Source organism: Pristiophorus japonicus, chromosome 13 (genome assembly GCF_044704955.1).
Source record: "Pristiophorus japonicus isolate sPriJap1 chromosome 13, sPriJap1.hap1, whole genome shotgun sequence".
Taxonomy (NCBI): domain Eukaryota; kingdom Metazoa; phylum Chordata; class Chondrichthyes; family Pristiophoridae; genus Pristiophorus; species Pristiophorus japonicus.
In genome coordinates, this window is record NC_091989.1 from 128570240 (window position 1) to 128597916 (window position 27677).

The following is a 27677-nucleotide window of genomic DNA, read 5'->3' on the forward strand; positions in this document are numbered from 1 at the left end:
ACCCCACGTACACTTGCGCACAATGGTGCGCCCCTAGGATCTGTGGGCCACTACGCTGCACACAACTCTGCAGCATTTCAAAGCACGTTTTCGTTTGGGCCCTCGCACCAGTTAAGTGCGGATTTTGTTCAGAGGCGTACTCCTTAGCTACGCCGTCTACCGCAATTTCAGAGACATTGCATCCAATTACTGCGCTGCAGTAAATCAACAAAACAAGTTGAATGCAAAATTATACAACCAAAAATGCAGAGTACAAGTCAGAGGAAGTCAAGCTCAAACTGTATAGCATTTTGATCAGTCTGCATCTTGTGTTCTGATCACTGATACAGAAGAGATATTCAAGCTCTGGAAAAACAGAGTCATGACACTGATTGCTAATGTCAGAAGACTGACTTGTGATGAAAGAATGGAGAAAGTTAGGTTTTTCAGTCATGAAGTGACAGAGATAACCTCAGATACAAGATTACACAGTATAGAAAAACAAAATTTGAATCGCTGCTCAATCTAAACTGTGGCATTAAGACAAGGGGGCAAACTAATAAAAGGCAAATATATGACTTTTGTCAGGAACTTCACACAAAAATGATTAAAATAACACATGGAATGAACTTCCTAGTAGATTAGTGGAGACAAAAACACAAATTATCCAAGAAGCACTTGATGCTGTGATGGTGGAAACGACAGGGTATTTTTGGATGGGTCGACTGGCCTTCCTCATCTATGTCTCTCGTGACTAAGAGCTATAGTTGACGATATGCTTCTTGACAAGAATGCAAAATTAAAAAGATTACTTAGAGAAATCATTGACTGTATAAAAATACTAGCAGGACTTTGCTGCTAACTCCACACAGTCACTTCAATGTACAGTAGACACCTCAAGTCACTGGCGAAATAACACCAACGATGTCTCCGCAAGATCCTACAAATCCCATGGGAGGACAGACGCACCAACATTAGCGTCCTCGTCCAGGCCAACATCCCCAGCATTGAAGCACTGACCATGCTTGATCAGCTCCGCTGGGCAGGCCACATAGTTCGCATGCCAGACTCGAGACTCCCAAAGCAAGCGCTCTACTCGGAACTCGTCCACGGCAAACAAGCCAAAGGTGGGCAGAGAAAACGTTACAAGGACAACCTCAAAGCCTCCCTGATAAAATGTGACATCCCCACTGACACCTGGGAGTCCCTGGCCAAAGACCGCCCCAAGTGGAAGAAGTACATCCAGGAGGACGCTGAGCTCCTCGAGTATCGTCGCCGAGAGCATGCAGAAATCAAGCGCAGGCAGCGGAAGGAGCGTGCAGTAAACCAGGTTCCCCGCCTACCCTCCCCTTCAACCACTGTCTGTCCCACCTGTGACAGAGACTGTGGTTCTCATATTGGACTGTACAGACACCTAAGAACTCATGCTAAGAGTGGAAGCAAGTCTTCCTCAATTCCAAAGGACTGCCTATGATGATGATGACTTCAATGTCAAACAAATCTTTAATTTTGTATCATCAGGCAATACACGCTTTGAAAAATAATCAAGCCTACTGATATAGGGAATCATGATAACATATTTCTGTAGAACAAATGAAAACTGTCATCCCAATTTGTTATTGATACTGTTAATAGATGTGTAGTCAATCTTGTTAATCAGGTTTTAAGCCCCATTCTTGTCCAATTCAAACTATTGCATTTTCAGATTGTTTCAATTCTGTCTCTTCCTGTTACAAGGTTTCACATACCTTAATAGTTTCATTCATACCACTGCTTTTCATAAAAATAATGTCCTGGGCTTCCATACACTTACAAACAAAATTTCCTTAAGACTAAATCTTATAAAACATCACCCAAAATGAATGTAAACGGTTAGAAAAAAAACCCAGAAAGAATTCAAAGCTCACTGGTGAAATACCAGAATTGAAGTGGTCATCTCAAACTTCTAAAAGCCTACTTCAGGGTCATGGTCAAGAACTACAATTCCACTCACAATGCCATTAGAATCAATCAACATAATTGTAACATAGAAACATAGAAAATAGGTGCAGGAGTAGACCATTCGGCCCTTCGAGCCTGCACCACCATTCAATATCATGGCTGATCATTCCCTCAGTACCCCTTTCCTGCTTTCTCTCCATGCCCCTTGATCCCCTTAGCCGTAAGGGCCACATCTAACTCCCTCTTGAATATATCCAATGAACTGGCATCAACAACTCTCTGCGGCAGGGAATTCCACAGGTTAACAACTCTCTGAGTGAAGAAGTTTCTTCTCATCTCAGTCCTAAATGGCCGACCCCTTATCCTAAGTCTGTGTCCCCTGGTTCTGGACTTCCCCAACATCGGGAACATTCTACCCGCATCTAACCTGTCCAGTCCCGTCAGAATCTTATATGATTCTATGAGATCCCCTCTCATCCTTCTAAACTCCAATGTATAAAGGCCCAGTTGATCCAGTCTCTCCTCATATGTCAGTCCTGCCATTCCGGCAATTAATCTGGTGAACGTTCACTGCACTCCCTCAAGAGCAAGATTAGGAGACCAAAACTAAACACAATATTCCAGGTGAGGCCTCACCAAAGCCCTGTACAACTGCAGTAAGACCTCCCTGCTCCTATACTCAAATCCCCTAGCTATGAAGGCCAACATACCATTTGGCTTCTTCACCGCTTGCTGTACCTGCATGCCAACTTTCAATGACTGATGAACAATAACACGCAGGTCTCGTTGCACATCCCCTTTTCCTAATCTGCCGCCATTCAGATAATATTCTGTCTTCGCGTTTTTGCCCCCAAAGTAAATAACCTCACATTTATCCACATTATAATGCATCTGCCATGCATTTGCCCACTCACCTAACCTGGCCAAGTCACCCTGCAGCCTCCTAGCGTTCTGCTCACAGCTCATACCGCCACACAGTTTTGTGTCATCTGCAAACTTGGGAGATATTACACTCAATTCCTGCATCCAAATCATTAATGTATATTGTAAAGAGCTGGGGTCCCAGCACTGAGCCCTGCGGCACTCCACTAGTCACTGCCTGCCATTCTGAAAAGGACCCGTTTATCCCAACTCTCTGCTTCCTGTCTGCCAACCAGTTCTCTATCCACATCAGTATATTACCCCCAATACCATGTGCTTTGATTTTGCACACCAATCTCTTGTGTGGGACCTTGTCAAAAGCCTTTTGAAAGTCCAAATACACCACATCCACTGGTTCTCCCTTGTCCACTCTACTAGTTACATCCTCAAAAAATTCCAGAAGATTTGTCAAGCATGATTTCCCCTTCATAAATCCATGCTAACTTGGACCGATCCTGTCACTGCTTTCCAAATGCGCTGCTATTTCATCCTTAATAATTGATTCCAACATTTTCCCCATCACTGATGTCAGGCTAACCGGTCTATAATTACCCACTTTCTCACTCCCTTTTTAAAGTGGTGTTACATTAGCTATCCTCCAGTCCATAGGAACTGACCCCCCCCCCCCCCCCCCGGAGTCGATAGAATGTTGGAAAATGATTACCAATGCATCCACTATTTCTAGGGCCACTTCCTTAAGTACTCTGGGATGCAGACAATCAGGCCCCGGGGATTTATCGGCCTTCAATCTCATCAATTTCCCTAACACAATTTCCCGCCTAATAAGGATATCCTTCCGACTAGACCCTCGGTCCCCTAGTACTTCCGGAAGGTTATTTGTGTCTTCCTTCGTGAAGACAGAACCAAAGTATTTGTTCAATTGGTCTGCCATTTCTTTGTTCGCCATTATAAATTCACCTGAATCCAACTGCGAGGGACCTACATTCGTCTTCACTAATTTTTTTCTCTTCACATATCTCTCGAAGCTTTTGCAGTCAGTTTTTATGTTCCTGGCAAGCTTCTGCTCATACTCCATTTTCCCCCTCTTAATTAAACCCTTTGCCCTCCTTTGCTGAATTCTAAATTTCTCCCAGTCCTCAGGAATTGTAAATTCATATGCATGGAACAGTCTCCAATGAGGTCAGAACTGCATTAATGGAAAACATTAGATGCTTTGGGAGCATAGTAATAATGTTAAAAATTATGACTGAATAAGTTTCCGTACAAATTATTCAAGTTTTGTGGCTTATTTCAGCACTTTTTAATTGTTAAAAATGTAATCAAATGGAGGTCCTATAACTTCACACAGTGCAAGAAAGCTAAACCAGTTTATAAGTCATTTGACCAGACATCAGGTCTTATATTATAATCATCAGTAATAGTGTAATTCCATTATTTTGCATTGGCAGCAATCAGTTGGTGTGGCAACACTTTATAAGGAAAAGATTATTAGTGCTCATGTAAACACCAGCCATTAAGAAGTGTTCCTTTCATCTAAGTGTTAAAACATCTTATAGTTTAGTTGGTTAGATAGAGAAGGGGTTAACCATGTATGGCTTTCCAGATACTAAACATGTACACGATTCAAATCCTCACTGTCCAAGTGTATTTAAAAATTAAAATGGTTTGGCACACATTTTCATGAAGATCAGTGTAACTAATTTATTCTGATCCTTCTATACTTAAAATGGCACTCAGGCCTGACAATTCTTGTTTTAAAGTGTCCAACTTCGACGAGTTTTAGTTATTGTCTAACATTCCCCTGGCAGTCCTAGCCCTGTGACAGAAGGGCACAAATCCATGCGACAATACTGGTGTGAAGGGTCCTGGCCGAGCAGTTGTCCCTGTGTTTTAGGCCCAATTCCTGTACACTGCGCCCTCCTCTACACGGGACCAACACACACCACATCCGCCCGGCCGGCAGGGACACTGAAGGCAAACAGAAGAGGCCGCGGGATGTAAGCGCTCGGGTTGTACCTTGATCTCCTTCGCTTTATCGTATTTACTGAACCTCTTCATCCTCAGCTCTTGTCCTATTACCGTCAATTTAAACACGCGCCATGACCGTCCCAACATGCACTGCGACTGACGCAACCCCAACCGCCTCCGCCCCCGCCCCCGCAGCTGGACTGGGGGAAACTTTCACCCCCCAAACCAGGCACTGACTGGGCCTCGACCCGCTACCCAACGGCACAGCGCGCTCCCCGGAACGTTGGCACAAGGCTCGTGGGTAACATTCTAACCAGCCCCCACCCAATTAAAATCACAACACAGCCCACACCACCCCGCTCAAAGCAAACGACGCACACAGGGTTTTACTGACAACCAATCATACGATTAATATTGCGCCTCGCCAATCATGTGCTAGATTTGCTGGTAAGCTGTGCCAATCATATCGCACAGTTATCGTGACGTAACTTGATTGGCATTAACGAGATCCAATAGAGTCAAGCTCACTGACACGGCGCTCGGTCAACCGTGCGGTAGCCTCTGGGAATTGTAGTCCTGTAATGCCGGCATTTGTTTTCTGAACTGAGGGAAAACGACTCGCGGAGGACCACAATACCCAACATGCATAGCGCTCCATAACCGGCTTCGAGCGTTACGGAACCGGAAATTGATGTAGGCTAGCAACTGTCGTTGGGGTAAATGAATCCGTAATGTACCTTGTCGATTCCATTTGGTAAGTGTCACAACGCAGTTTTTATAACTTGTAGGTAAACAGAGGGTGAAACGGAGGTAATTGGGGTTTGTTGCAAGGTACTATTACCGTTAACAAACCTTATCTAACCTCACTCATTTCCATTTAGGTTCACTGATGTTTGTGGTGAAAACAATTGAGGTGCATTGGAAATTAACGGATCTCTTATCACTTAGGTTGTGTCTTGTTCACCTCCCTTGTTACTGATGGGCACATATAATTCAGGTATAAGTTCAAGAAAAAGGGTAGCACTGCCAAATTTAGAGTCCCCTGGATGACAATGTGCATACAGGGTAAAATTAGGCAAAAAAAGGAACTCTATAATTAGATATCGTGAGATCAATACTACAGAAAGCCGAGAAGAGTATAGGAAGTGCAGGGATGAAATTAAGAAAGAAATTAGGAAAGCAAAAAAAGAGGGCATGAAAAAAATACTGGAAAGTAGAAACAAAGAAACCCCAAAGCTGTTTTACAATTACATAAAAAGCAAGAGGATAACAAAGGAAAAAGTATTAGAAACCAAAATGGTGACCTATGCATGGAGGCAGAGAAGGTGGGGAATACTTTGCGGCTGTCTTCACAAAAGAGGTGGACAATGCTGACGTCAGTTCAGGAGGAAGATAGTGAAATATTGGACGGGATAAACATAGCAAGAGAGAAAGTTTTAAGGGGTTTGTTGATACGAATTCTTTTTCCCTCAATCTGTTTCAGCGAATATACTGACACACGAACACTTTTTGCCTTTTCTGTAAAAAACCTTTATTGAAGATTCTCCGGCCGGGACTTGTCAAGACAAAGGAACACTCTCAATCAGAGCCTGTTTACCTTCCCCTGGACAAGCCCCTTTTCAGCACGAAAAGCACAGTAGATATACATTTTCAAAACAGAACACATTTGATTAGCACTTGGTCTATCCAATCCCTTTCTGCCTCCCCCCCGAGTACGTCCAATGGCAGGCAAGAAAGTCTCCCAATTAGGGCTGGTGTCAGGTAGGTTAGTTATTGCTTTGTTACACTGTCTTCCCTTATCAGTAAAGAACCCAATTAGTTTATCTTCCTCCTTATCAGTAGAAGCTATTACTTTTCCCTTCCTATCTAGAATTGCTTTCTTTCTTTGTGCTGCCTTGGGCTTTCTCATGACCTGTGTCTAACCTCAACTTCAACTCTTGGTAACCCCTTTTTTTTCTGTTGATTCTGCAGTTGTCTGTATCTTGACCATTTCTTTAGCTATTTTCCTATGATTCCCTATCTCCATCCTTTTGCCACCTTCTCTAGTCATCGACCACTTTCGCAACCCTTTTACACATTCTCATTCCCCCCTTTTATCATTCCATGGTAACCCTGGTGCTTATTCCAGGAGTATCGCGTTTAGCCGTGCGCACTCTCTTTCCTGGTCCTCCTTGTTGTCTGTGAGTCCGCCTCGAACCTCTTCACAAGGTCTTATCAATGTCTGTTTAGGTTCTCACCTGTCGGAATATTATTGACTTGATAACTTCTGGAGCCTTGGTACAAGGCCGAAGAGGGGCCTTTTATCTCCTTATGGGCCAGTGCAGGAACCAGCACTTTAACCCTTGTCCCACTGGTACCCCTAATGCCAAATTTTTCTCTTACATTTCCCCCCTTTTGGCCCTTGGCTATACGCCGAGCTGGCCATATTTCCCAATAACTATCTCCCTGTAGGCAAGTTCCAGATAGGTTTGTTCACCTGGGTGGCCATCTCCCAAGCTTCGGGACCTCCTGAAACCTTCCCACAGAGTTATATAAGGTAAGTCCTTCCTGTCGGACTGCTTAAATTTTCATCCCTTATGGCCCTAATCATAGTGCATGCCCTGACTTATCGTTTGGCCTGTTTAATTCGTGCACATGTTAATCCCATCATGACCATCAGAACCAGACCCTGTATTGCTACAAGTACATGTGATATTATTCTTATCCATGGGTGAATTTGAATATTAAGTCCAATGTCCCACAGCTTTGAGTACCAGGGCTGATCAGCCAGCATTGCGTTAGTGTCTCTCTGTAAGTTGTCTGTTTCTTCCATCAGCCGGACATACTGTCGTCTTTGATTCTGGATTCCTTGCACCAAATGTAATTGTTCTTCATTTAGTTCTGGTATCTGTTTGCCTTGCGGTTCCCATACCGCCTCTTCGTACCCCTCTCGGAGGGTATCCGTGATTGTTCCGTCGATGATTTCCGTTGTCTCGGGATGTATATGATATCCGTCTATGTCTATTTCTCCCTTGGGTCTGAAGCAGAAGTTAAGAGTAATGAGGACACAGGGGGTGACTCCTCTCCGGTCTTAATGGTTAAGTTGGCTGCTCCCGTGCTCACGCATCACTCTCCATTCCCTTGCGGGGCAGCGATGGTCTCAAGATCGTGTTTGAGAGGAGTGATACTCAGCATGCATCTGTTTGTTTGGTGGAATCTGCAATCATCATTCATCATTCATGGCGTACCTCGACATAAAACCACTTGGTTAATTTTATAGCAGTCAGTTATATCAATGCCTTTGGTACTATTGTTAATTTTAATCACCCGTCTGGCAGGCTGATGGTAACATAACCGAGTTTGGTTTCTCACTTCACCAATATTATCGATCTGATATAAGGGGTCTTTGTTACATCATACTGTGGTATGGACAACACAAATCCGATCATATTCACCCGCCCAGTAATACATCTGAATTTCGGCACCCATGTGTGACTATTCCTTCATACCTCGCATGTGTTATTCATTTTTTTTATCTCGAGTCCAATTGTTAAGTATGCTGTTCGGAATCCAATCTGGTATGTCTCCATTCTGGAGTTGCTCCAAATTATGTTGTACCTCACTTAATATCCAGGCCTCATACCCAGAGCAAACTATCTCAGCTGTAATCGTTTACTTATACCTTTCCCCATTGCGTGGATCAATTTTATTGTCTTGGCATTTAGGCAATTTATGGGCCACTTGCAACAGTTCCCCTTCCGCGCCATCTCCCCACCGCGCATGTAGGGCTTGGTTATCCAAGTCCCTCCCCACTAAACCACTTAAGTCTACGCCATTAAGTTGTTAACCCGGTCGTATATTGCCTACAGGCCTATGGAATTCATCGTCATAACCCCTGCCGCATAACCCGTGCCTAGTGTTTCCAGTATTCCCCTTTTTTTTCGACCTTGCACTGTTCCATTTCTAACATTAAATCTCAGGATAGTGAGTTCCAGGCCTTCGAGGATCTGTTGTGCCAGGTTCTGGTATAGACTTATAGTTTCATTCCCACAGAAGCTAGGAAAAATGATCTCCATTAGGTTTAGGATAAGTAGTCGCTGACGCACCCCAAATTATATCCTTTCTTTAGATTCTTTTATTACTAGCCCCGCTTTGCTCCGTTCTGTTCCCACCCTTCTGTTTCTTGTGGGGTGGATTTGGCTGCTTGTTTGCAGCTTCGTCCGCCCAGGCATGAGCTTCTAGAACTGAAATTCCATCCAGTTGGATTTCTGCGTCCTTCCCCTTTTGGTCCTACGAACTTGCTCCTGTCCTCGGAATCTACTGGCGCCCATGGCATCGGCAGCCTGCTGCATTACAACCTTACTTAATACACTATACATAGTCATGCGTTAAAATAAGTTCTGTCCTTGCTCCAGTCCTTGGCTGCTGGGTTGCATATTTCGGCAGTCAAATTAAACAAAGCTAGTTCATGTAGTTGTGTCTTTCCTGCGTGTGCTATATCTCTCGTAGTCCATCTGGATTATCCAGTGCCTGCGTGGGCCTCAAGGTCCCCAGTATCCTGAGTCTCCAGAGTCGAAGTAGCCGCTGCGGTCCCATCTCGGTGAGTGTTTTATCTGCAAATTTTAAACAGATAGCCTGGTCGTCACCAGGTGTTAGGTTCTGGTCCACTCATCTTTTATCCATGCATGTTGCGGTCACTCTGTGAAATCGGAGGTAAAGTTAGGTTGGGTTTGTAGACTACACTTACCCACCGTGGGGTACATTGGCTCTATTGCCATTGGTGATGGTACTATGGCTGCGCACTGCACTATCCGTCTGGCCCTGTTTTTTTTTAAATCTCTTCCAGCTTATTTATCTTAGCTTTTAACTCTAGAATTTGTTTTGTTTGAGTATCTTTCTTTTATTTGTATCAGGCAAGTATTATTACATAGGCTAGTTCTGTTTTAATTTTTATTCTGACTATCGCACCATTTCCTCTGTTTGATGAGTCTTTTTTATTCTATTAAGAAATCCAAATTAATAATGTCCAGTATAAAACAGCTGTCAATGGATAGGGTTAACTCCTTTACAGGTTTGTAAGAAAGCCTGATGTCATTATGTGACTTCACGTAATCATCCGAAAAATTCTTTTTTTTTAAGTCTTTGTGCCTTCAAAACTTGCTTAGAAATTAGGAATCCATTAAAACAGCAGAAATCATTGTTAAAGCCGTCATAATAAAAGTCTTCTCATCAGGGAAGATGGCATCTTATTTTTTTTTAACTTCTAATTCAAGTACTTGCCAAAGATTTTTTTTAAAATTGATTTAAAACGAGACCGCACATTTTTAATAGCTATTTTGTTTACTGAAATTCAATTTCGTCATCAGCCTCGGTCAATGCAAGGCCAACCATTTGACTACGTAGTCTATCAATACCCTTTTCAGAGGTCCGAGTGGAGCTCTTAGTACGTTTTTCGTGCGCGCACTCTTTCTTTAATACATCTAGGGGTTTAACATGTCCTCCTTCCATTAATGAGAGACCTAACTTAGTGGCGTTTTCCTGCCAACTTGACAGAAGTGATTCATCTTTTCAAACTGCAGTTGTACTTTCTTATAATTTAAAATCATTATCAATGGAGAGTGTCTTTTACCTCTTCCAAAAAATTTTCAATTAAGCCAATATCTTTTTCACAGCAAATATCAGCTAGTATTTAGTAAGTTATGTCCTTTTCCATCTCAGAACACTTTTTTTTCCTTTCAGCACCTATTTAGTACGTTACGTTTTTTTTTAAGATCTCCTTTCTTCAAATTAGGTTTTGTATTTTACACAGAGGGCTCGTGTCTCGGTAAATTTGTTAATTTAAAATCATCAGACAATCGAAGACATTTTTTCTTTCAAATTCGTTCAATTTGTTTTCTTTCAAGGTTGCGACTTTTTTTTCTGTCTTTTCCATAATTAGAGGGGAGTCTGGACGTAGGCTGAGAGGGCTGCTTTTCGTTATCTCAATTGTTCCAGTTTCAAGGTCGTTACAATGTCTCTTCTAAACTGCTAAAGCTTGCTGTTTTTAACATTTTTCAAAAGTCCCTTTTACACCTTCACAGATAGCTCGCCACTCGCCCAGTAGTTTGACCTGATCCCTGAAGGTATTTCTAGATTGTTTCCAAACCTTTTAGTTTTATATCTCCTATTTTCTTTAAGAGATCAGATTTAATATAATAATTTTTTTTTTGAATCCACCTCAGTATTTTGCTGTGCCTTGTCTTAATATCCCAAAATCCCAATTCAAATGTTGTAATTTCAATCTTTATTTAAAACTTTTTTTTTTGAGCAGAAGCTTTTTTTTAAAAGGCATTCTTTATCTCATTCCTAGACTAAATTTATGTCTTTCAACCCAATGTAATCAATCATTGCATGTTTTCTTTCGACAAGTAAGTGAGCGTGTCAAATAAATTCTTTTTTTTTCAACCACCGGGACCATGTATTTTTTATCTTTTACTCAACAAACCTATCCTTTGTGCATTTCCTAGCTCCGTAACTTATCATCCGAATATATCCACACCTGCGTTCCTAACTTAAAATGTCTTAAAACTTCTCACATACAGGACAACACTACAAAGGGTTGAAAAATTTTTTCACTCTGTTTGGAGAAGTGGGAGGAGCCTAAATTAATAGACAGCTGCATCACCTCTCCAAACAGGCTTTTAAAAAACATGAAAAGATAAAAATTCATTCCGCAGTCAAAAAAAGTCTCTCTTCATTCAACAAAGCTTATTAATTAAAATTTTTTCTTTGGCCGGCTCTATTTTTGGATCCATAATTGCACAATTTTATCCTTACACAATTCCTTTTATCCTTACAAAATTCCTCGCGTCGCCCCGCAATTTAGTTTTACACAATTTCCTTTTTCTTCCGCGTCGCCCCGCGGTTTTCCTATTCGCGTCGCTACGCGATTGTCTATTTCCCTATCCCTCCGCGTCGCTGCACGGTTTGCGTCGCCGCGCGATTATCTATTTCCCTATCCCTCCGCGTCGCCGCGCGATTATCTATTTCCCTATCCCTCCGCGTCGCCGCACGATTATCTATTTCCCTATCCCTCTGCGTCGCTGCCGGTTCACGTTGCCGCGCGATTTAAGTCCAATCAGCGCCTAGACGGACTAAGTGATATACAAAGTCGACGTCGTACCTGACTTGGACACTTATTTCCTAAGTTAAAAGGTATTCGCCAGATTGACCTGGATCTCGTTCAGACGCTACCTGAGAACCAGCGAATGGCCAAACTTTCCTCAGACTTTTGGAACTGAAGGAAACTGAAGTGTTATTTTAAAGGGTACTCACTCCAGTGGCCACTTTCCTCCCGTCTTGTCCAAGGCTAGTCTGGCTCTTAATTCGCAAGCTTTCGGCAGCCGTCCGTTGAGATCCCACTTCTGACACCAAATGTTGATACGGATTCTTTTTCCCTCAATCTGTTTCAGCGAATACACTGACACACGAACACCTTTTGCCTTTTCTGTAAAAGACCTTTATTGAAGATTCTCCGGCCGGGACTTGTCAAGACAAAGGAACACTCTCAATCAGAGCCTGTTTACCTTCCCCTGGACAAGCCCCTTTTCAGCGCGAAAAGCACAGTAGATATACATTTTCAAAACAGAACACATTTGATTAGCATTTGGTCTATCCAATCCATTTCTGCCTCCCCCCTGAGTACGTCCAGTGGCAGGCAAGAAAGTCTCCCAATTAGGGCTGGTGTCAGGTAGGTTAGTTATAGCTTTGCTACACTATCTTCCCTTATCAGTAAAGAACCCAATTAGTTTATCTTCCTCCTTATCAGTAGAAGCTATTATTTTTCCCTTCCTATCTAGAATTGCTTTCTTTCTTTGTGCTGCCTTGGGCTTTCTCATGACCCGTGTCTAACCTCAACTTCAACTCTTGGTAACTCCTTTTTTTTCTGTTGATTCTGCAGTTGTCTGTATCTTGACCATTTCTTTAGCTATTTTCCCATGATTCCCTATCTCCATCCTTTTGCCACCTTCTCTAGTCATCGACCACTTTCGCAACCCTTTTACACATTCTCAGGTTTAGTATCCTTGAAGGTAGATAAATTGCTAGGATGGGATGAAATATATCCGAGGCTACTAAAAGAAGCAAGGGAGGAAGTTGAAGAGGCTCTGACCATCATTTTTCAATCCTCCCTGGCTACAGGAGTTGTGCCAGAGGATTGGAGAACTACTCATGTTGTACCATTGTTTAAAAAGAGAGGGCGGGTAAACCGAGCAATTACAGCCATAATGTAACCTCGGTGGTGGTAAATTACAGGAATAAATTCTCAGGGACAGTATAAATCTTCATTTAGAAAGACACAGATTAATCAAGGACAGTCAGCATGGATTTGTTAAGGGAAGATCATGTCTGACAAACTTGACTAAGTTCTTTGAGGAGAGTCGATGAGGGCAGTGCGTTTGATGTAGTTTACATGGATTTTAGCAAGGCTTTTGACAAGGTCCCACCTGGTAGGCTGATCAAAAAGTAAAAGCTCATAGGATCCAAGGGAGAGTGGCAAATTGGATCCAAAATTGAGTCAGTGGCAGGAAGCAAATGGTAATGGTTGAGGATATTTTTTGTGACTGGAAGGCTGTTTCCAGTGGGGTTCCACAGGGCTTAGTACTCGGTCCCTTACTTTTTTGTAGTACATATTAATGATTTCGACTTAAATGTAGGGAGCATCATAAAGAAATTTGCAGACGATTCAAAAATTGCCATGTGGTTGACAGTGAGGAGGAAAGCTCTAGATTATAGGAAGATATCGATCAACTGGTCAGTTGGGCAGAAAAGTGGGAAATGGAATTCAATCCGAAAAAGTGTTAGGTAATGCATATGAGGAGGGGCAACAAGGCAAGGGAATACACAATAAATGGGAGGATACTTAGAGGTGTTGAGGAACAGAAGGACATTGGAGTACTTGTCCACAGATCCTTAAAGGTAGCAGGACAGGTCGATAAGGTAGTTAAAAAGGCATACAGATTGCTTTCCTTTATTAGCCGCGGCATAGAATACAAGAGCAGGGAAGTTCTGCTAGAACTGTGTACAACACTAGTTAGGCCACAGCTTGAGTACTGCGTGCCGTTCTCGTCACCATATTACAGGAGGGATGTGATTGCACTAGAAAGGGAGCAGAGGAGATTTACGGGGATGTTGCCAGGACTGAAAAACTTTAGCTATGAGGAAAAATTGGATATGCTGGGGTTGTTTTCCTTGGAACAAAGAAGGCTGGAGGCAGATTTAATTGAGGTGTATAAAATTATGAGGGGCCTAGATAGAGTGGATAGGAAGAACCTATTTCCCTTAGCAGAGGGGGTCAATAACCAGGGGGCAAAGATTTAAAGTAGTTGGTAGAAGGATTAGAGGGGAGATGAGGAAACATTTCTTCACCACCCAGACGGTGTTAGGAGTCTGAAATCTAGTGCCTGAAAGGGTGGTAGAGGCAGAAACCTTCATCACGTTGAAATGGTACTTGGATGTGCACTTAAAGAGCCATAACCGACAGACCTAGTGCTGGAAGGTGGGATTACATAAGAAATAGGAGCAGGAGTAGGCCACCTGGCCCCGCGAGCCTGCTCCGCCATTTAATAAGATCATGGCTGATCTGATCATGGACTTCCCTGCCTGCTCCCCATAACCCTTTATCGCTCAAAAATGTGTTTATCTCCGCCATAAATATATTCAATGACCCAGCCTCCATAGCTCTCTGGGGCCAAGAATTTCATAGATTTACAACCTTCTGAGAGAAGAAGTTCCTCCTCATCTCAGTTTTAAATAGGCGGCCCCTTATTCTGAGACTGTGTCCCCTAGTTTTAGTTTCCACTATGAGTGGAAATATCCTCTCTGCACCCATCTTGTCGAGCCCTCTCATTATCTTATATGTTTCGATAAGATCACCTCTCATTCTTCTGAACTCCATTGAGTATAGGCCCAACCTACTCAACCTATCCTCATAAGTCAACCCCCTCATCTCCGGAATCAACTAACTGAACCTTTTCTGAACAGCCTCCGTGCAAGTATATCCTTCCTTAAATATGGAGACCAAAACTGTACGCAGTACTCCAGGTGTGGCATCACCAATACCCTGTACAGTTGTAGCAGGACTTCTCTGCTTTTATACTCTATCCCCCTTGCAATAAAGGCCAACATTCGATTTGCCTTCCTGATTACTTGCTGTACCTGCATACTCACTTTTTGTGTTTCATGCACAAGGACCCACAGGTCCCTCTGTACTGCAGCACTTTGCAGTTTTTCTCCATTTAAATTATAATTTGCATTTCTATTTTTTCTGCCAAAGTGGATAACGTCACATTTTCCCACATTATACTCCATCTGCCAAATTTTTGCCCACTCACTTATCCTGTTTGTATCCCTTTGCAGATTTTTTTGTGATCTCCTCACAATTTGTTTTCCCACCCATTTTTGTATCATCAGCAAACTTGGCTACATTACATTCGGTCCCTTCATCCAAGTCATTAATATAGACTGTAAATAGTTGAGGCCCCAGCACCGATCCCTGTGGCACCCTACTAGTTACAGTTTGCCAACCAGAAAATTGACCCATTTATCTGGACTCCCTGTTTTCTGTTAGTTAGCTAATCCTCTAACCATGCTAATATATTACCCCCAACCCCATGAACTTTTATCTTGTGTCGTAACCTTTCATGTGGCACCTTATCGAATGCCTTCTGGAAATCCAAGTACACCACTTCCACTGGTTCCCCCTTATTCACCCTGGCCTGGATTTTTATCTTTTTTTGCCTCTCCCAGGAGATCGTATGGCTCCGGGTGAGGTGCAGTGTAAAATGTTGCAATATATGGGGTATCGCAGTTGTGCGTGGGGTGGACTAGTTGAGCCGGATGCTCTTTACCTGTCCGCCATTGTTCATTGTTTCGTAGGTTTATATGTAACCTTCAGGGCTGCTGACCGAGAGCTGTGTGGCTCTTTGTCAGCCGGCGCAGACACGATGGGCCGAAATGGCCTCCTTCTGCTCTGTAAATTTCTATGTTTCTCGTTACATCCTCAAGGAACTCCAGCAAGCTTGTCAAACATGATTTCCCTTTCATATAACCATGCTGACTCTACTTGACTGAATTATGCTTTTCCAAATGTCCCGCTACTGCTTCCTTAATAATGGTTACTAGCATTTTCCGAATGACAGATGTTAGGCTAACTGGTCTGTTGTTTGCTGCTTTTTGTCTGGGTAACTCTTTTTTGATCGGCATGGACACGATGGGCCGAATAGCCTCCTGTGTTGTAATCTTCTATGATTCTATATGCGGTTAATGCCAATTTTACAAATTCTTGTTGCTTGCTCAACCCTTGAAGGATAACGGTTTAGCATTAGCAATGTTCTGTGAATAGGACAAAATGTCTAATTTAATATGCAAATTTAATTAACGTATTAAATGGTTTTGTCGCCACACTAATGGAATGAAATCTGAAGACATTTCCTCTTGTATAGACAAAACAAATACAAAAAGTAAACTACGCCAACATACCAAACAACAACAACTTGCATTTATATAGCGCCATTAACATAGTAAAATGTCCCAAAGCACTTCATAGGAGTGTTATGAAACAAAATTTGAAACCAAGTGTAGTGTATGCACCTGTGAGTATGCTCACAGACTGGTAGAGCTATTGAGTTGTGAATGACTTTGCCAGTCACGTGATGTTCACAAGACTCAATAAAATCCCAGCCAGTTGGGTTCAGGGTGTCCACGATGAGGCAGGTGGTTGTGAGCCTGGTGGATGAACTGGTAATGTCTGGTGGCCGCTAGGCTGTGGTACCGGCTGGTCACTTTGACCCCTCCCCCTGTGTTTGTCGCCAAGATACAGAAGAAGCTGGTGGACTTCTTCTGGAACAACAGGAAGCACTGGGTGTCCGCTGCGGTTTTGAGTCTCCTGCCTAGGGAAGGCAGTCAGGCGTTGGTGTGCGTCAGTACCCAGCATGCGACTTACCGTCTTCAGACCCTGCAGAGATACCTCTACGTTGAGCCCCCTCCTCGATGGTGTGCACTGGCGACATATTTCTTCTGTCAGCAGTACAGCCTCAATGACGACATGCAACTCCTGTTTGTGAGCCTGGGGGGGCGTCAAGACCGCCATGCAGGGGCTGACTGTCTTTTACCAGGAACTCATCAGGGTCTGGAACAGAGTCACCACCAAGCGCAGCTCTCCCCTGTCTGAAGTGGCGCTGTCCTGCAGGAACTGCTGCTCAGGAATCCGTACCTCCACGACCGCGGTTTTAGGTGGCAGGCGGACAAGAGGGCTGTGACTGGCGAAGTGACCAGGGTCAGGGACCTGCTCGATGGCGGAGGAACGGGCTGGATGGCACTCGACGTGCTGGCACGGCGCCTAAACTGGGCCGACATCCGGCGTGCAGCCAGTGCCATCAAGTCGCTAAAAACAGCACTGGGCCCTGACTCCGTTAGTTGTGTCGAGGAGACTCAAGCACATGAGGAGATTCCGTCCGAACTGACCCCCGTCCGGACGGAATTCCTCATCGGCGCCAAGCCCCGAAACCTCCCTCGGGAGCCGGCGCCTCACGACTTGAGTCTCCTCGGGAAAATCCCCTCCGTGCCTTTCAGTTCTGCGCGGAGGGGTTTCCTGTACGGGCTGCTGTTGCACACTCTTCACGTTGCCATCCTCGTCTGCCGTCCGGACACGCCATAGTGCACCATCTTGCCGTCCAGAGGAGGCGGTGGTCCCCAATGGAGTGCACTCTACGCAGGAGTCCTCCCTCTTTTATTGGGAACTTGGCCTGGAGGGGTGTTGCACGGAGCAGTCTCATGCAATAAGTTTTTAGGTTGGTTCATGGGCTCCCAGGCCGCCTGCAATTTCTGTGGTCTGGAAGAGTCTGTGTTCCATGTTTTATCGAATGTGCAAGGTTGCAGCCCCTAATCCATACCTTGAAGGGGCTGCTGCTCAAATTCTGGTTGCACTTCAATCCCACACTCCTGATCTTTGGGCACCCTGTGCGGAGGGGAGTGGACAGGTCGGAAGGCCTCCTTGCAGGACTACTCCTGGGCATGGCCAAAAGGGCCATCAGCTGGTCCAGGCAGCGGGCGGTCGAGGGTATTTTGGAGTTTGACTCCCCCTTGCAGGGGGCATTTGTTTAAAGTGCACAACTAAAATAGTTGAACTGGTAATGTGTAGTGTGATTGTTAAACCTTTGTTAATAAGCCGACTAGTTCTTAATAGGAATGTGTTGCTATGAATTCTTAAGCAAAGAACCCATGAAGCAAATACATTACACCAAGCACATAAGGAAATATTAGGACAGGCTAGGTCAAAGAGGTAGGTTTTAAGGAACGTCTTAAAATAGGAAGGGAATTCCAGAGCTTAGAGCTTGGGGCCGAGGCAGCTGGAAGAGCGATGAAAATCAGTGATGCGCAAGAGGCCAGAATTGGAGGAGCGCAGAGATCTTGGAGGGCTAGAAGAGCATAGAGAGATAGGGAGGGGCAAGGCCATGGAGGGATTTGAAAACAAAGATGAGGTTTTTTTTAAAATCAAGGCGTTGCTGGACTGGGAGCCAATATAGGTCAGTGAACACAGGGGTGATGGGTGTACGTGACTTGGTACAGTATGTTACAGAACCTACAAGGGAGCAAGCTATCTCAGATCTGGTCCTGTGTAATGAGACAGGAATAATAAACGATCTCCTAGTAAAAGATCCTCTCGGAATGAGTGATCACAGTATAGTTGAATTTGTAATACAAATTGAGGGTGAGGAAGTAGTGTCTCAAACGAGCGTACTATGCTTAAACAAAGGGGACTACAGTGGGATGAGGGCAGAGTTGGCTAAAGTAGACTGGGAACACAGACTAAACGGTGGCACAATTGAAGAACAGTGGAGGACTTTTAAGGAGCTCTTTCATAGTGCTCAACAAAAATATATTCCAGTGAAAAAGAAGGGCGGTAAGAGAAGAAATAACCAGCCGTGGATAACCAAGGAAATAAAGGAGAGTATCAAATTAAAAACCAATGCGTATAAGGTGGCCAAGGTTAGTGGGAAACTAGAAGATTGGGAAAATTTTAAACGACAGCAAAGAATGACTAAGAAAGCAATAAAGAAAGGAAAGATAGATTACGAAAGTAAACTTGCGCAAAACATAAAAACAGATAGTAAAAGCTTTTACCGATATATAAAACGGAAAAGAGTGACTAAAGTAAATGTTGGTTCCTTAGACGATGAGAAGGGGGATTTAATAATGGGAAATGTGGAAGTGGCTGAGACCTTAAACAATTATTTTGCTTCTGTATCCTAAACCATGCCAAAAATTGCTGGTCATGGGAATGTGGGAAGGGAGGACCTTGAGACAATCACCATCACTAGGGGGGTAGTGCTGGACAGGCTAATGGATCTCAAGGTAGACAAGTCCCCTGGTCCTGATGAAATGCATCACAGGGTATTAAAAGAGATGGCGGAAGTTATAGCAGACGCATTCGTTATAATCTACCAAAATTCTCTGGACTCTGGGGAGGTACCATTGCATTGGAAAGCAGCTAATATAACGCCTCTGTTTAAAAAAGGGGGCAGACAAAAGGCAGGTAACTATAGGCTGGTTAGTTTAACATCTGTAGTGGGGAAAATGCTTGAAGCTATCATTAAGGAAGAAATAGCGGGACATCTAGATAGGAATAGTGCAATCATGCAGACGCAACATGGATTCATGAAGGGGAAATCATGTTTAACTAATTTACTGGAATTCTTTGAGGATATAATGAGCATGGTGGATAGAGGTGTACCGATGGATGTGGTGTATTTAGATTTCCAAAAAACATTCGATAAGGTGCCACACAAAAGGTTACTGCAGAAGATAAAGGTACGCGGAGTCAGAGGAAATGTATTAGCATGGATAGAGAATTGGCTGGCTAACAGAAAGCAGAGAGTCGGGATAAATGGGTCCTTTTTCGGGTTGGAAATCGGTAGTTAGTGGTGTATCACAGGGATCGGTGCTGGGACCACAACTGTTACAATATACATAGATGACCTGGAAGAGGGGACATAGTATAGTGTAACAAAATTTGCAGATGACACAAACATTAGTGGGAAAGCGGGTTGTGTAGAGGACACAGAGAGGCTGCAAAAAGATTTGGATAGGTTAAGCGAATGGGCTAAGGTTTGGCAGATGGAATACAATGTCGGAAAATGTGAGGTCATCCACCTTGGGGAAAAAAAACAGTAAAAGGGAATATTATTTGAATGGGGAGAAATTACAACATGCTGTGGTGCAGAGGGACCTGGGAGTCCTTATGCATGAATCCCAAAAAGTTAGTTTGCAGTTGCAGCAGGTAATCAGGAAGCGAATGGAATGTTGGCCTTCATTGCGAGAGGGATGGAATACAAAAGCAGGGTGGTCCTGCTGCAACTATACAGGCTATTGGTGAGGCCGCACCTGGAGTACTGCGTGCAGTTTTGGTCACCTTACTTAAGGAAGGATATACTAGCTTTGGATGGGGTACAGAGACGATTCACTAGGCTGATTCCAGAGATGAGGGGGTTACCTTATGATGATAGATTGAGTAGATTGGGTCTTTACTCGTTGGAGTTCAGAAGGTTGAGGGGTGATCTTACAGAAACATTTAAAATAATGAAAGGGATAGACAAGATAGAGGCAGAGGGGTTGTTTCCACTGGTCGGGGAGACTAGAACTAGGGGGCACAGCCTCAAAATATGGGGGAGCCAATTTAAAACCGAGTTGAGAAGGAATTTCTTCTCCCAGAGGGTTGTGAATCTGTGGAATTCTCTGCCCAAGGAAGCAGTTGAGGTTAGCTCATTGAATGTATTCAAATCACAGATAGATAGATTTTTAACCAATAAGGGAATTAAGGGTTATGGGAGCGAGCGGGCAAGTGGAGCTGTGTCCACGGCCAGATCAGCCATGATCTTGTGGAGTGGCAGAGCAGGCTCGAGGGGCTAGATGGCCAACTCCTGTTCCTAATTCTTATGTTCTTATGTTCTTGTGAATTAATATAGGGTCAGCAGAATTTAGATGAGCTCAAGTTTACAGAGAGTGCAAGGTGGGAGGCCAGGAGAGCATTGAAATATTCAAGTCTCGAGGTAATAAAGGCATGGATAAGTGTTGCAGCAGTTGATGGGCTGAGGCAGGGGCAGAGACGGGTGATGTTACAGAGGTGGAAGTAGGCAGTCTTAGTATTGGAGCGGATGTGAATGTATTTGAGGTATGGAAAAGCATCACTAAAGTTAAGAGAGGAAAAAATAAAAATACAATTATAGAACAGAGTAAGAAAACGGGTTTGCAATGTATTTTCCAAAACTGATGAGACATCTGATTGCAGCCTACTGTATGGTGATTCTTAAAGGGATGTATGTTTTACTAGATTCTCCCATCATTATAAATATTATAAAGAGATACTTTTTAACCCTGTGCTCTAAAATTGGAAGTAACTTTGGAATAGACATCCCCTGATGTAATATATTGTAATATATAATATACAGCACTGCCCCCCAGACACCAAGATCCACGGCGCGGCCCTGGACAACATGGACCACTTCCCTTATCTTGGAAGCCTCCTATCAACAAAAGCAGGCATTTGACGACGAGATCCAACACCGTCTCCAGTGCGCCAGTGCAACCTTCGGCCGCCTGAGAAAAAGAGTGTTTGAAGACCAGGCCCTCAACACTGTCACCAAGCTCATGGTCTATAGGGCCGTAGTAATAGCCGCCCTCCTGTATGACTCAGGGAGGTGGACCATGTACAGTAGACACCAAGTCGCTGGAAAAATACCACCAACGATGTCTCCGTAAGATCCTACAAATCCCCTGGAAGGACAATCGCACCAACCTTAGCGTCCTCGTCCAGGCCAACATCCCCAGCATTGAAGCACTGACCACACTTGATCAGCTCCGCTGGGCAGGCCGCATAGTTCGCATGCCAGACACGATACTCCCAAAGCAAGCGCTCTACTCTGAACTTGTCCACGGCAAACGAGCCAAAGGTGGGCAGAGGAAACGTTACAAGGACACCCTCAAAGCCTCCCTGATAAAGTGCGACATCCCCAATGACACCTGGGAGTCCTTGGCCAAAGACCGCCCCAAGTGGAGGAAGTGCATCCGGGAGGGCACTGAGCTCCTCGAATATCGTCACCGAGAGCATGCAGAAATCAAGTGCAGGCAACAGGAGGAGCATGCGGCAAACCAGGCTCCCCGCCTACCCTTCCCTTCAACCACTGTCCCACCTGTGACAGAGACTGTGGTTCTCGTATTGGACTGTACAGCCACCTAAGAACTCATGCTACGAGTGGAAGCAAGTCTTCCTCGATTCCGAGGGACTGCCTATGATGATCCAGTTTGCTCCAACACCCCATTTGTTTTGGCACTGGAGAAGAATTTTGTGTCACATCGAGGGAGTTTGATACAAAATATCTGTTTCTATGCTGTTTTTAACCAACAGTTCAAAAAACAATATCAGTAGCAACAGCGACTTAGAAGCATAAGATGGACACTCACTTTATAACACTCAAGAATGATGGGAATTTGGTATATATTTTTCTGTAAAGATTAAAACATCGCTAAGTTTTAAGTTTAAACTGTAAAGGTGCTTAGAAATGGTTCATTTAAACATCTGAGAAGAAACTACTGTGCTAATTGAGTGATTTAATTCTTTTTGATTCTCTGACAACATGAACTTTTTTTGAGGGGAATAATATAGTTCTTTGTGCAATAACAATAGAGTTGAAGGCAACTATAATCATTGCTATAATAATGATTATAGCAATGATTATAGTTGCCTTCAACTCTGTTGTTATTGCTATAATAATGATTATAGCAACAATTCACCTTGTCAATTCATTCCATGTACTGTATAATTGATGATACCCTGTATTTACATTCTGTTAACATAGAAACATAGAAACATAGAAAATAGGTGCAGGAGTAGGCCATTCGGCCCTTCTAGCCTGCACCGCCATTCAATGAGTTCATGGCTGAACATGCAACTTCAGTACCCCATTCCTGCTTTCTCACCATACCCCTTGATTCCCCTAGTAGTAAGGACTACATCTAACTCCTTTTTGAATATATTTAGTGAATTGGCCTCAACAACTTTCTGTGGTAGAGAATTCCACAGATTCACCACTCTCTGGGTGAAGAAGTTTCTCCTCATCTCGGTCCTAAATGGCTTACCCCTTATCCTTAGGCTGTGACCCCTGGTTCTGGACTTCCCCAACATTGGGAACATTCTTCCTGCATCTAACCTGTCTAAACCCGTCAGAATTTTAAACGTTTCTATGAGGTCCCCTCTCATTCTTCTGAACTCCAGTGAATACAAGCCCAGTTGATCCAGTCTTTCTTGATAGGTCAGTCCCGCCATCCCGGGAATCAGTCTGGTGAACCTTCGCTGCACTCCCTCAATAGCAAGAATGTCCTTCCTCAGGTTAGGAGACCAAAACTGTGCACAATACTCCAGATGTGGCCTCACCAAGGCCCTGTACAACTGTAGTAACACCTCCCTGCCCCTGTACTCAAATCCCCTCGCTATGAAGGCCAACATGCCATTTGCTTTCTTAACCGCCTGCTGTACCTGCATGCCAACCTTCAATGACTGATGTACCATGACACCCAGGTCTCGTTGCGCCTCCCCTTTTCCTAATCTGTCACCATTCAGATAATAGTCTGTCTCTCTGTTTTTACCACCAAAGTGGATAACCTCACATTTATCCACATTATACTTCATCTGCCATGCATTTGCCCACTCACCTAACCTATCCAAGTCGCTCTGCAGCCTCATAGCATCCTCCTCGCAGCTCACACTGCCATCTAACTTAGTGTCATCCGCAAATTTGGAGATACTACATTTAATCCCCTCATCTAAATCATTAATGTACAATGTAAACAGCTGGGGCCCCAGCACAGAACCTTGCGGTACCCCGCTAGTCACCACCTGCCATTCTGAAAAATACCCATTTACTCCTACTCTTTGCTTCCTGTCTGACAACCAGTTCTCAATCCATGTCAGCACACTACCCCCAATCCCATGTGTTAGATCATTAATCCCAAGAAACACAATTGGCCCCTAAGAGCAGAGTTGAAGAATATATATCAATTTATTGAGAAACTATATTGACCACTCCATCCTTCTCCCACACCTCTCCACCGTCGTCCAGCTGGGTGGGACTGCACTCGCCTGGTTCCATTCTTATCTATCTAATCATAGCCAGAGAATCACCTGCACTGGCTTCTCTTCCCACTCCTGTATCATTACCTCTGGTGTCCCCCAAGGATCAATCCTCGGCCCCCTCCTATTTCTCATCTACATGTGGCCACTTGGCGACATTATCCGAAAACACAGCGTCAGTTTCCACATGTACGCTGATGACACCCAGCTCTACCTCAATACCACTTCTTTCGACCTCTCCACGGTCTCCAAATTGTCAGACTGCTTGTCCAACATCCAGATCTGGATGAGCAGAAATTTTCTCCAATTAAATATTGGAACTACCGAAACCATTGTTTTCAGTCCCCGCCACAAACTCCGTTCCCTAGCCACTGACTCCTTCCTTCTCCCCAACTTCTGTCTGACGCTGAACCAGCCTGTTCACAACCTTGGTAACATATTTGATCCTGAAATTAGCTTTTGCCCACACATCCACAGCATAAATAAGACCACTTATTTCTACCTCTAACATCACCTGTCTCCGCCCTTGCCTCAGCTCATCTGCTGCTGAAACCCTCATCCATGCCTTTGTTAACTCTAAACTTGACTATTCCAACACACTCCTGGTTGGTCTCCCACGTTCTACCCTTGAAGTCATCCAAAACTCAACTGTCCAGGTCCTAACTCACACCAAGTCCCACTCACCTATTACCCCTGTGCTTGCTGACCTATATTGACTCCCGGTTAAGCAATGCCTCAGTTTCAAAGTTCTCATCCTTGTTTTCAAATCCCTCCATGGCCTCACCCCTCCCTATCTCTGTAATCTCCTTCAGCCCCATAACCCTCTGGGATATCTGTGCTCCTCTAATTCTGCCCTCTTGAGCATCCCTGATTATAAGCACTCAACCATTGGTAGCGGTGCCTTCAGCAGCCTAGGGCCTAAGCTCTAGAATTCCCTGCCTAAACCTCTCCACCTCTCTGCCTTTTAAGACGTTCCTTAAAACCTACCTCTTTGACCAAGCTTTTGGTCACCTGCCCTAATTTCTCCTTATGTGGCCTGGTGTCAATTTTTAAAATCTCATAATACTCCTGTGAAGGGCCTTGGGACGTTTTACTCCGTTAAAGGCGCTATATAAATACAAATTGTTATCTTCTGGTTAAGCAACTGGTACCTGTCACTCAATAAGTTTGCAATGGTTGTGTCACAATCATTATTCTGTTATTCAGAATGTTAAGTACATGGAGCATCCCAGCTGGCTATGGAAACCCTTTCCAATAAAAATGAACAGAAAAATGAATACGTTCCTATAAACTTTGCAATATTATATATTTTAAAGTCCCATTCACCCATTACCCCTGCCATGGTCTCTTCACTCAGGAATTTATCAAGTTCCCTTTTAACAGACTAGCAATTCCATATCCAATACTGCTTCAGCAGTCTGTTCCAAAGGGCAATGACTCTTATATGTACACCTAAGCAGGCAGACAGGACCTAGAACAGCAGTAACAGAACCCTCTTAAACCTTATCCCTGGTGTCCTGGCCAATGCTTATCTCTCAATCAAGATCACTAAAAAAACAGATTATCTGGTCATTGTTACAGTGTCGTTTGTGGGAGCTTGCTGTGTGCAAATTGGCTGCCGCGTTTCCTACATCACAACAGTGACTACAGTTCAAAAGTACTTCATTCGCTGTAAAGTGCTTTGGGACTTCCTGAAGTCATAAAAGGCACTATATAAACACAAGCTGTTTCTTTTTTTTCACACAATCTCTTGGGAGAGCCCAAAAAAGAGAAAAATCTGCTGACAATTCAGGAAAAAACTCTCCGCAGTTTCTTTCTGACTCTAACACAATCAATCAAAGCTTAGAGAATTAATTTCTATTGCTGGAAATATAACTTGCATTTATATTGCACCTTTAATGTAGTAAAACCTCCCAAGGCAATTCATAGGGGCCTAGACAATTATTGACACAGAGCCAAAGAAGTAGGCATTAGGACAGGTGACCAAACACTTGATCAAAGAGGTAGGCTTTAAGCAGCTTCTCAAAGGAGGAGCGAGATGTGCAGAGGTGAAGAGATTTGACGAGGGAATTCCAGAGCTTAAGGCCTGCAATAAGAAAATATTGTGTCAGTTCCACCACTATCTGACCAGAATGCAACGCTTGCCTTCAGCAATAATCGCTCTGCTATTGCTATAGCATCTTCATACATGTATGAGAAAGGTGAAATTGAACACCTTTGGCATGGCCACCAATGGTGAGGCGAAGGAAGTGGGTGATGTACAAGAGGCCAGAGTTGGAGGAGCGCAGAGGTTTGGATGGCTGGAGGTGGGGCCAGGCCATGGATAGAGAGATTTGAACACGAGAATTTTAAATTTGATGTGTTGATGAACCAGGAGCCAATGTGGGTCAGCACTAAAGCGGCCCGATTCAAAGTCACAAATTATATCCTTTGTGATTGACCCTGGTGTACTATCCCTCCTCATCCTTCTTGACCTGTCTGTACCCGTTAACGCATTTGACCACATCATCCTCCTTTAATGCTTCTCCTCTGTTGTCAAAACTGAGTGGGACTGCCCTCGCCTGGTTCCACTCTTGCCTATCCAGTCATAGCCAGAGAATCTCCTGCAATGGCTTTTCTTCACACTAACCCCCCCGCCCCCCCCCCCCCCTGCCCACACCATTACCCCTGGAGTCCCCCAAGGAACTAATCTTGGCCCCCTCCAAATTATGATTTACATGCTGCTCCTCGGCGACATCATCTGAAGACACAATGTCAGGTTCCACTTGTGATACCCAGCTCTACCTCACCACCACCTCTCTTAACACCTCCACTGCCTCTGTGTCGTCAATCTGCTTGTCCGATATCCAGTCTTGGATGAACTGAAATTTCTTCCAATGAAACACTGGGAAGACCGAAGCCATTGTCTTTGGCCGCCGCCACAAACTCCGTTCCCAAGCCACTGATTCCATCCCCCCCTGGCCACTGTCTCAGGTTGAACCAGATTATTTGCAACCTCTGCATCCTATTTGACCCGGAGCTGAGCTTTCTACCCCAGACTGGTCACAAAAGTAAAAGCCCATGAGATCCAGGGCAAAGTGGCAAGTTGGATCCAAAATTGGCAGAAAGCAAAGGGTAATGATTGAATGGTGTTTTTGTGATTGGAAGAATGTTTTCAGTGGGGTTCCACAGTGCTCAGTACTAGGTCCCTTTGTTTTTTGTGGTATACATCAATGATCCAAACTTGAATATAGGGGGCATGATTAAGAAGTTTGCAGACAATACAAAAATAGGCTGTGTGGTTGATAATGACAAAGAAAACTACGGACTGCAGGAAGATATCAGTGAACTGGTCAGGTGGGCAGAACAGTGGCAATTGGATTTTAATCCAGAGAAGTGTGAGGTAATGCATTTGGGGAGGGCTAACAAGGAAAGGGAATACACATTAAATGGTAGGACATTGAAAAATGTAAAGGAACAAAGGGACCTTGGAGTGCATGTCCACAGATCCCTGAAGGTAGCAGGCCAGGTGGTTAAGAAGGCATACGGAATGCTTGCCTTTTTTAGCCGAGGCATAGAACATAAAAGCAGGTGGATTATGCTTGAACTGTATAAACCACAGCTGGAGAACTGTGTGCAGTTCTGGTCACTGCATTACGAAGGATGTGATTGCACTGGAGAAGGTACAGAGGAGATTTATGAGGATGTTGCCGGGAGTGGAGAATCTTAGCTATGAGGACAGATTGGACAGGCTGGGTTTGTTTTCCTTGGAATAGAGGAGGCTGAG

The 27677-nt window shown here is 44.0% G+C and overlaps 2 protein-coding genes across 8 annotated transcripts in view; one reads left to right on the forward strand and one right to left on the reverse strand.

Annotated features, from left to right (window-relative positions):
* Positions 1-5004, reverse strand: part of fto (FTO alpha-ketoglutarate dependent dioxygenase) — a 494305-nt gene extending 489301 nt beyond the window's left edge. For 3 of the 5 annotated variants that reach the window (XM_070897991.1, XM_070897993.1, XM_070897994.1), the window contains exon 1: positions 4819-5004. In XM_070897991.1, coding sequence (XP_070754092.1) covers positions 4819-4917 — 99 coding nt within the window. In that variant the 5' untranslated portion in view covers positions 4918-5004. The remainder of the gene's footprint in view (positions 1-4818) is intronic. The other 2 variants (XM_070897992.1, XM_070897995.1) reach the window with 2 other exon arrangements.
* A 442-nt stretch (positions 5005-5446) lies between these two features.
* The window catches only part of rpgrip1l (RPGRIP1 like), a 291830-nt gene continuing 269599 nt past the window's right edge, over positions 5447-27677 (forward strand). For all 3 annotated transcript variants that reach the window (XM_070897996.1, XM_070897997.1, XM_070897998.1), the window contains exon 1: positions 5447-5524. The gene's annotated coding sequence lies outside the window, so the exon portion shown is untranslated. The remainder of the gene's footprint in view (positions 5525-27677) is intronic.